Raw genomic sequence first — 9,909 nt, 5'->3', positions numbered from 1 at the left:
TATAATATTTAATAAAATAATATCAAATTATGTAAATTGATATTTTTTATTTGTTAGCCGGCGTAAATGGTTCTGGAAAAAGTACATATCTGCGTGCAATAAGATTTGTCTTGACAAATGATTTTCCCTGTACGACTTCCGCGGAAAAATTTACGATCCTCAATGACCCTAAAAAATTCGCTAGAGTCGATATACTTATAGACAATGAGGATAACAGATTTCAGGTAATTTAGAAATAATTATTTTCCCAAAAATACTAATCCACCATCTTGAATTTAAATATTTTAATTAAATTTAAATTCTTTTAATTAAATCAATTTGTTGAAAATGCTAATGTTTCGTTAAGAAATAATTCTTTTAGTTTTAAAATTCGCCTTTTTGTGTTGAAAATTCATCTATTTTGTTTGAAAATTTATATTTTTTAGTCAAAAAATTATCTTCAGAGTGGAAAATTTGTTCTGTTTTTTGTATGAAAATTAATTTTTTCACTTCAAATTTAACGATTCCATTTTTTGGTTGAAAACGGACTTTTTTTAGTTAACAAAATCATCTTTTCTTGTTTAAAAGTCAACTCTGTTGATAAAAGTCGATATTTTTTTTTGAAAATTTAACTTTTTTGTTAAAATTCTATACTCTTTGGTTCGAAATTCCTCTTTTTGGGTTGAAAATTCCTCTTTTTAGGCAGAAAAATTATCGTCTGGATTGAAAATTAGTTTTTTTTTATATGAAAACTAATTTTTCCAACTCCAAATTTAACGATTTTATTTTTTTTTCTTGATCAAAATTAACCTCTTTTAGTTAAAAATTCATCTTTGTTGTTGAAAAATCGTTTTTTTTTTAAAGTCAACTCTTTTGATAAAATTTAAAATATTTTGTTGAAAAGTCAAATACTTCGTTAAAATTTAAAAAAAATTAAAATTTTTTTTTTTGGTTTAGAATATCTTTGATTTGTTGAAAATTAATTTTTTTTGGTCGAGAGGTTATCTAAAGTTTGAAAAATTATTTTTTGTATGAAAATTAATTTTTCAACTTCAAATTTAATGATTCCATTTTTTGGTTGAAAACTGACTTCTTTATTTAAAAAAATAATTTTTTCTTGTTTAAAAGTCAACTTTGTTGTTAAAAGTAGATTTTTTTTTTGAAAATTTAACTTTTTTGTTAAAATTCCATACTCTTTGGTTCGAAATTCCTCTTTTTGGAATAAAAATTCCTCTTTTTAGGTAAAAAAATTATCTTCTGGGTGAAAAATAATTTTTCTTTTTGTATGAAAATTAATTTTTTCAGCTTCAGATTTGATGATTCTTTTTTTCATGGAAATCCACCTTTTTTAGTTGGAAATTAATCTTTTTTAGTTTAAAAGTCTACTTTTTTTCAAATTTAATTATTTTTTGAAAATTTAACTATTTCTTAAAAAAATCATACTTTTTAGTTCGAAATTCGTCTTTTTGGATTAAAAATTAAACTATTTGATTGAATAATGTGTTTTGTTAAAAACTCATCTTTTTGGTCGAAAAATTTGTTTCGAAAATCCCCTTTTTGGGTTAAAAATTTGTCTTTTCAGGTAGAAAAATGATCTTGTAGATGAAAAAAATTTTTCATTTTTTACAGAAATTAATTTAATTTTTCAAACTTAGAATTTAACAATACCATTTTTTTTAATTTACCTTTTTTAGTTGAAAATTCATCTTTTCTTGTTCGATAGTCAACTCTTTTGTTAAAAGTTCAAATTTTGTTTGAAAATTTAACTCCTTCGTTAAAAATTAATTCTGTTTTGTTTAAAATTCTTCTTTTCAGGTAGAAAAATTATCTTCTGGGTGAAAAGCAATTTTTTTTTTATGAATATTAATTTTTTCAGCTTCAAATTTGATCATTCTTTTTTTTTCTTTTTATAGAAACTTACCTTTTTTAGTTGAAAATTCATCTTCTCCGATTTTAAAAGTTTACTCTTTTCTAAAAAATTTAATTCTTTTATTGAAAATTTAACTGCTTCTTTAAAAAGATATTTAAAAAAAAAATTTTAAACTCATCTATTTTGTTGAAAATTCATGTACTTTTTTTTTAATTGAACTTTTTTGGTAGAAAAATTATCTTCTGAGTGGAAAATTTCTTTTATTTACCATTTTTTCAACTTTTAACATAATAATTCCATTTTTTGTTAAAAATTTACCTTTTTTATGTGAAAATTCATCTTTTCTTGTTTGAAAGTGAACTCTTGTTAAAAGTTCAAATTTTTTTCTGTTTAAATTCAACTATTTCGTTAAAAATTAATTCTGTTTGGTGTAAAATTCTTCTTTTCAGGTAGAAAAATTATCTTCTGGGTGAAAAGCAATTTTTTTTTATGAATATTAATTTTTTCAGCTTCAAATTTGATCATTCTTTTTTTTCTTTTCATGGAAACTTTCCTTTTTTAGTTGAAAATTAATCTTTTCTGATGTTCAAAGTCTACTCTTTTTAAAAAAATTTAATTCTTTTATTGAAAATTTAACTGCTTCTTTAAAAAGATATTTAAAAAAAAATTTTTAAACTCATCTATTTTGTTGAAAATTCATGTACTTTTTTTTTAATTGAACTTTTTTGGTTGAAAAATTATCTTCTGAGTGGAAAATTTCTTTTATTTACCATTTTTTCAACTTTTAACATAATAATTCCATTTTTTGTTAAAAATTTACCTTTTTTATGTGAAAATTCATCTTTTCTTGTTTGAAAGTGAACTCTTGTTAAAAGTTCAAATTTTTTTCTGTTTAAATTCAACTATTTCGTTAAAAATTAATTCTGTTTGGTGTAAAATTCTTCTTTTCAGGTAGAAAAATTATCTTCTGGGTGGAAAGCAATTTTTTTTTATGAAAATTAATTTTTTCAGCTTCAAATTTGATCATTCTTTTTTTTCTTTTCATGGAAACTTTCCTTTTTTAGTTGAAAATCAATCTCTTCTGATTTTCAAAATCTACTCTTTCATTAAAAATTTAACTACTTTGTTAAAAATTAATTAAAAACTTTTTTTCCAAACTCATCTATTTTGTTGAAAATTCATATACTTTTTTTTAATTTAACTTTTTTGGTTGAAAAATTATGTTCTGAGTGGAAAAAATTTTTTATTTACAATTTTTTTTCAACTTTTAACATAATAATTCCATTTTTTGTTGAAAATTTACCTTTTTTATTTTTTTGTTAAAAGTTCAAATATTTTTTTGAAAATTCAACTATTTGGTTAAAAATTCATTCTCTGTGGTTCGAAATTCCTCTTTTTGGAGAGAAAAATTATCATCTGGGTTATTTTTTTTTCAAAAATTTTTTTTTTGGGTTAAGAGTTTTCAATTTTGTTGAAAAATCATGTAGTTTGTTAAAAATTAATTTTTGTATTTTTCAAAAAATGATGAGGGTGAAATAAATCGTTCTTTTTGTATAGAAATTATTTTTTTCAACCAACAATGTATGCAATAACTTTGTTGAAAATTCAATTATTTTGTTAAAAAGTAATTTTTGGTTCAAAATTCGTTTCTTATGTTAAAATTTAATCGTATTTGGTCGAAAAATTTTTTTTTGGATGGGAAATTAATTTCTGTTTTCAATGAAAATTATTTTTTTTATTTAAATGTAACAATTTCATTTTTTGTTAAAAATTTCGCCTTTTTATTTGAAAATTTCGTTAAAAAGACATTCTTTTTGCTTCAAAAATTTTTTTCATTCATCTACTTTGTTGAAGATTCATGTAGTTTTTTCAACTAAAAATTTAATTATTCCATTTTTAGGTTAAAAACGGACGTTTTCATTTTAAAATTAATCTTTTCTTGGTTAAAATTTATATTTATTTGTTTAAAAACCAACTCTATTGTTAAAAGTTTAATATTTTTTTTTTGAAAATTTAACTATTTTTGTAAAATTTCATTCTTTTTGGTTCAAAATTTGTTTCTCGGGTGAAAATTCATGACTTTTTGATCGAAAAATAATTTTTTTTGGATGGAAAATCAGTTTGTTTAAAATTTCTTTTTTCTCAACTCAAAAGGTAACAATTTCATTTGTGGTTGAAAATGCACTTAAATAGTTAAAATTTCACCGTTTTTTATAACAAAAATTCCTTTTGGATTGATAATAATCTAGTTAAAATTTTTTGATAATTTTTAAAAAATTAGTCCTTTTTGTGTTAAAATTAAAATCTTTTAAATATTTGAATTATCAACTATTACACTTTTTGTTAAAAATTCCTTTTGTTTTGTGAAAATTCAACTACGTATTTGAAGAAACTTTTTTTTTATTCAAAATTCACTTATTTTGTTGAAAATTTATTTTTATCTTAGTTAAAAATAAAAATCTTTTATAATTGAAATATCAAAGATAACATTTTTCCCGAAGATTAATTTTTTAAACTACAATATTAAACTACTCCATGATTGGTGTACAATTGATCTTCATTGAAAATTCATCTGTTTGGTTAAAAAATCATTTTTTTCCTTAGTAAATTTTTTTTTAACTGTATATTTAAATATTTTATTTTTCGCTGAAAATTCATCTTTTTTAGTTGAAACTTCATGTATTTTGTTCAAAAATTTTCATTTTCGGTAGAAAATTAATCTTCTGGGATGAAAATTTTACTATTTTTTTTTAAATAAATTATTTTGGTTGAAGTTTCACCATTTTAGTTCAAAATTAATTTCTATTCTTATTTTTACTATTTGTGGAAAAAATCATCTTTTTTTATAGAAATTAATTCTTTTTGATTGTAAAATTGAATAATTAATTTAAAAATTAATTTCATTTGGTTGAAAATTCAGTTTTTAATGAAAATTTAACTATTCTACTTTTGGCTGCGTACTTTTATTTTTTTTATTATAAATTTATTGAGACAATTAAACTAATATTTATTATTCTAAATTTTACAGTTTTATGCAGAGATTCTGTGTTTCTCGAGACAACTTGACATGAAAAAAGATTTGTATTTTATAAATAATACGCGAATTGTCAAATCTGAATTTATGAAGCATCTTCAAAAGGCCAATTTCTCAATAAAACGTCCAATTTATATCGTGCCGCAGGGTGAGGTAAGAATTTATATAATTTTATTCATTTTTATTACAGTGTGGCTGATAAAAATTTGAGGAAAAAAAAATTTCCACCTTCTCAGTTTTTAATTATGTTAAAAATACCAATTTTTATGTTCATTAAATCAATAAAAATGTTCTAAACAAACCAATTTTCTATTCCAGTTAACAAAAAATTTACAAATCAAAATTTCCTACCTTATAACTCAATCAAAATAGTAAAAATAAACAATTTTCAGTTTTAACTTTACAAAAGATATAAAAAATAGTACAGAATTTACCTCGTTTTAATAAATTAAAATATCGATAAAATTATTGTTAAAAATGATAAAAATTCTCTGTCACAATTCAGAAAAAAATTATAAAGTGATATTTTCTCTCTTCAAATTAAATAAAAAATTTTCCTCGTTCGAATTAAGAAAAAAATGGCAAAAAAAAGTCCTTTCATTTTACGAATAATTTTAAAATACCATTTTTTCCCTTTTTACTCAATAAAAATGTTAAAAGTAAAGGATTTTCCTTTTCGAATAAAGAACAAAAAATTATTAAAAAATAATGTCACTATTTCAATTTAAGAAAAAATACTAAAATACAGAATTTGTTGCCCTTGAAGAGATTTATAATATTAATACAATTTTTTTTTGATATAAATTCCTTTTTTAATTCCGAAAAAAATTACTTCCACCCAGCGCAATACAAAAAATAAAAAATTCTCTCTGAATTCAGAAGAAATTGAAAATTTAATATTCCCCTCTTTTCTTTTTTAGAAAAATGTTAAAAGTACAAAATTTTTTCCGCCTTTTGCTCAATAAAAAATGTTAAACAAAAAAAATTCTATTCTAGTTCACTTCAAAAACTTAAACCCAAGATTCTTTCCCTCAAAAATAGATAAAATTATTAAATGTAAAGAATTTCTATTACAAATAAAAAAAAAATTAAAATAGAAAATTTCCTTCCTTTCAGCGTAATAAAAATGTTGAAAATAAATTTTTTTCCTAATACAGAAAGGTTCAAAATAGTACAGAATTTTCGCCTTTTCAAGCCAATAAAAAAATCTAAAATGTTAAAAATATAAAATTTGCTTTCCTTCAACTTAATTTTTTAAAAATTTAATTAAAAATAAAATTTTTACAAAATGAAACAGTTGGAATTGTAATTAATTGTTTAAATCTTCAAAACTGTATTTAAAAATTCTTAATTTTGAAAAATCAACTAATTTATTTCAATCTTTTTCAAAAACTTATAAATCGTCGGTAACAAAAATGAAAAAAATTTAATTACAATTAATTTAGGAAATTTTTAATAATAAGAAAAACCTGTAAAAGTCAGGGCATTTTTTATATTTAAGGAATTTTTTCTAGGGCGTGCTAATTTTCTAAAAATTTTATTTTAAAATTGAATAACACTTCTTTATTTTTAAAAGTAGCTTTATATTATTGTATCTGAATATTTCGGTTAAAATTAGTTGTTTTTTTCATTAAAATTAATGTTTTTTAACTGAAAATTTAATTAAGTTTGAACTCAGAATTAAACTATTCAAGTTTTGGTCGAAAAACTATCTTTTTTATTTGAATATTCATATTTCTTGTTAGAAATTAGTATTCTTGGTTGAATATGCATCTTTTAGGTTAAAAATTCTATTATTTTACTTAAATATTCAGCATTTTAGTTGAAAATTATAATTTTTTGTCGAAAATTAATATTTTTAAATGAAACTTTATATTTTCAATTTTTGATTGACAATTTATCTTTTTTGGTTCAAAACTCAAGCATTTGACTAAGCATTAATTTTTTTAGTCAAAATTTTTTTTTCTGATAATTTAACTTTTCTATTTATTTAGTTGAAAATTTGTCTTTTTGATTTTAAAATTAATATATATTTGATAGGAAATTCGTTGTTGTTTTTTTTAATCAATTAATTTATTTTTTGGTTGAAAGTTCATCTCTTTGGTTGAAAATTTGCCCATTTTGTTGATTTTTTAAAAATTAACAATAATTTTCAAACTGATAATTAAATTTTTTTATTTTTGGTTAAAAAATAATCTGTTTTAGTGGAAATTTCAATTGAATATTTCAACATTTTATGTAAAAGTTTATATTTTTGGTTTGGACATTCATTTTTTAAATAAAAATTTAACTATTCAATTTCTCGTTGAAATATTATCTTTCTTAATTTAAAAATCATCTTTTATGTTATAAATTAATCGTCTTGGTTGAAAATTCAATTTTTTAACTTAAAAATTAAACATTTTAGTTAATTAATTGTTTAAAAGTTGTCTTTTTTGGTTGAATTCAACTTTTTTAAATTAAAATTTTTTATATTTTTTCGGGCGAAATATCAACTACTAAACTTTTTGTTCAGCATTCATCTTTTTTTGGTTAAAGTTTGATAATTTTAATTGAAAATTCAACTCTGGTTTAATTATTCTTATTAATTACATTAATTATTTTAACTACAAATTCAACGTTTCGATTTTTGGTTGAAATATTATAAATATTATTTTATTTTCAACCAAAAAGATGAATTTTGAAACAAAAAGATTAATTATTTACAAAAATTCATGGTTTTTCCACAAAATAAATGAATCACGAACGAAATAAGTGAATTTTTAAATAAAAAAGACCAATTTTCTAGCAAAAATTAAACTGCTCAGTTTTACAAATGAAAAAAAAAAATAATTTTGCGTTAAAAAACAATTTTTTTTTGGTGAAAATTTATGTATATTGTTGAAAATTTTTTTTTGGTATAAATGAATCTTTTTAGATGAAAATCCATATTTTTGTTTGAAAATAAAACTAATTTGTTAAAAGCTAAACGCCTTTGTTGAAAATTAATCTTTTTGTTTAAAAGTTTATCGAATCCAGTTGAAGATTTATCATTTTATTTTAAAATTCGTCATTTTATTTGAAAATGTATTTTTTTTCAAATTAGTAATTTTTTGGTTGAAGTAGAGTCTTTTAACTGAAAATTTAAACATCAGTTTAAGATTCTATTATTTTAGTTAAAAATTCATATTCTATAAATTTAGTTAAAAATGTATCTTATTTGTATGAAAATATATATTTTTGATTTGAAAATTTGTCGTTTTGGAAGAAATTAATTTTCTTTGCTGAAAATTTTCTGTCAATTTAATTATTTGAAACTTTAACTATACGTTTTTTTTAAGAAATTTATTTTTTTTAATTCAACTTTTTGGTTGAAAATGCAATTACTCTAATTAAAGATTCATAATTTCAATCAAAATTCGTCTTTTTGGTTTAAAATTGAACTAAATAATGTTAAAATGTGTTTTTGAAAATTATCTTTTTTTTTTTAATTTTTTTTTGTAACTGAGAATGTAACTTGTTCTTTTATTGTTAAAAATTAATTTTTTTAACCTAAAATTTAAACAGTTCAGTCGAATATTCTATCATTTTAATTAAAAATTCATCTTTTTGGTTGAAAAAATATATTTTTTATTTGAAAATTTGTCTTTTTGGAAGAAATTAATTTTCTTGGTTGAAAATTTGCTGTCAATTTAATTATTTAAAACTTTAACTATTCGTTTTTTTCGTTTTTTGTTTGAAGAAATTCATTTTTTTTTAGTTCAAAATTCATGTATTTCGTTGGAAATTTGTTTTTTTTTGTTTATTTCTAGAAATTAATTTTCTTGTTTAAAAAATTTAATTGTTTTTTTAAAATCATCTTTTTTCATTAAAAATTCGACTGGTTTCTTCAAACCTCATCGTTTCTCGTAGTCTGTTGTGGTTAGGAATTAATTGTCTTGTTTTAAAATGATCTTTTTTCTGTAAAATCTAGATTTTGTGTTTGAAAATAAACTTTTTTGTTTTGAAAGCTAAGTTTTTTATTTGAAGCTTCACTTTTTTTTTAAATTAACCTTTTTGTTTAAAAACTAGCTTTTATGTATAAATATAAACTTTTTTGTTTTGTAAATTAAGTTTTTTATTTGAAAATTCTCTTTTTTTTAAATTAAGTTTTTTTTGTTTAAAAATTAACTTTTTTTATTGAAAATTATCTTTCTTTAACTAAAAATTCACTTTTTTGTTTGTAATTAAATTTTTTTCTACAAATGAACTTTGTGGCTTAAAAACTGAACTATTTGGTTAATAGTTTATTCACCTCTTTTGGTTGCAAATTAATTTTTTTCTTGAAAATTAACTTCTTTGTGTGAAAAATAACTTTTTTGTTTGCAAAATTCACTTTATTGACTTTTATGTTGGAAAATTAAATGAACTTTTTTGTTTGAAAATTTACTTTTTTCTTTGAAAATTAACTTTTGTTTAGAAATTAACTTTTTGTTTGAAAATGAACTTTATTGATTAAAAATTAAATTATTTGTTTAAAAATTAAAATTTTGGTTGAAAATTAACATTTTGTTTGAAAATTAACTTTTTTTGTTTGAAATTTAACGTTTTTGTTAGAAAATGATTTTTTTTGGTAAAAATGTAACTTTATTGATTGATCGTTAACTCCTTTGTTTGAAAATTAATTTGTTTTGTTGGAAAATAAACTTTTTTGTTTAAAAATTTATTTTTAATTTAAAAATTAACTTTATTAATTGAAAATTACATTATTTGTTTAAAAATTAAAATTTCGGTTGAAAATTAACATTTTGTTTGAAAATTAACTTTTTTTGTTTGAAATTTAACGTTTTTGTTAGAAAATGATTTTTTTTGGTAAAAATGTAACTTTATTGATTAATCGTTAACTCTTTTGTTTGAAAATTAATTTGTTTTGTTGGAAAATTAACTTTGTTGTTTAAAATTTTATTTTTTTTGTTTGAAATTTAACGTTTTTGTTACAAAATGATATTTTTTGGTAAAAATGTAACTTTATTGATTAATCGTTAACTCTTTTGTTTGAAAATTAATT

General features: G+C 19.9%; 1 protein-coding gene across 1 annotated transcript in view; it reads left to right on the top strand.

Moving 5' to 3' along the window:
- Positions 1 to 9,909, top strand: part of LOC117177395 (structural maintenance of chromosomes protein 3-like) — a 74,254-nt gene that overhangs the window by 5,875 nt on the left and 58,470 nt on the right. Inside the window, exons 3-4 of the mRNA XM_033368053.1 lie at positions 58 to 224; positions 4,878 to 5,036. Coding sequence (XP_033223944.1) covers positions 58 to 224; positions 4,878 to 5,036 — 326 coding nt within the window. The remainder of the gene's footprint in view (positions 1 to 57; positions 225 to 4,877; positions 5,037 to 9,909) is intronic.

Source organism: Belonocnema kinseyi, chromosome 1 (assembly GCF_010883055.1).
Source record: "Belonocnema kinseyi isolate 2016_QV_RU_SX_M_011 chromosome 1, B_treatae_v1, whole genome shotgun sequence".
In the NCBI taxonomy this organism is placed as follows: Eukaryota; Metazoa; Arthropoda; class Insecta; order Hymenoptera; family Cynipidae; genus Belonocnema; species Belonocnema kinseyi.
This window is presented reverse-complemented; position numbering and strand designations above follow the sequence as displayed.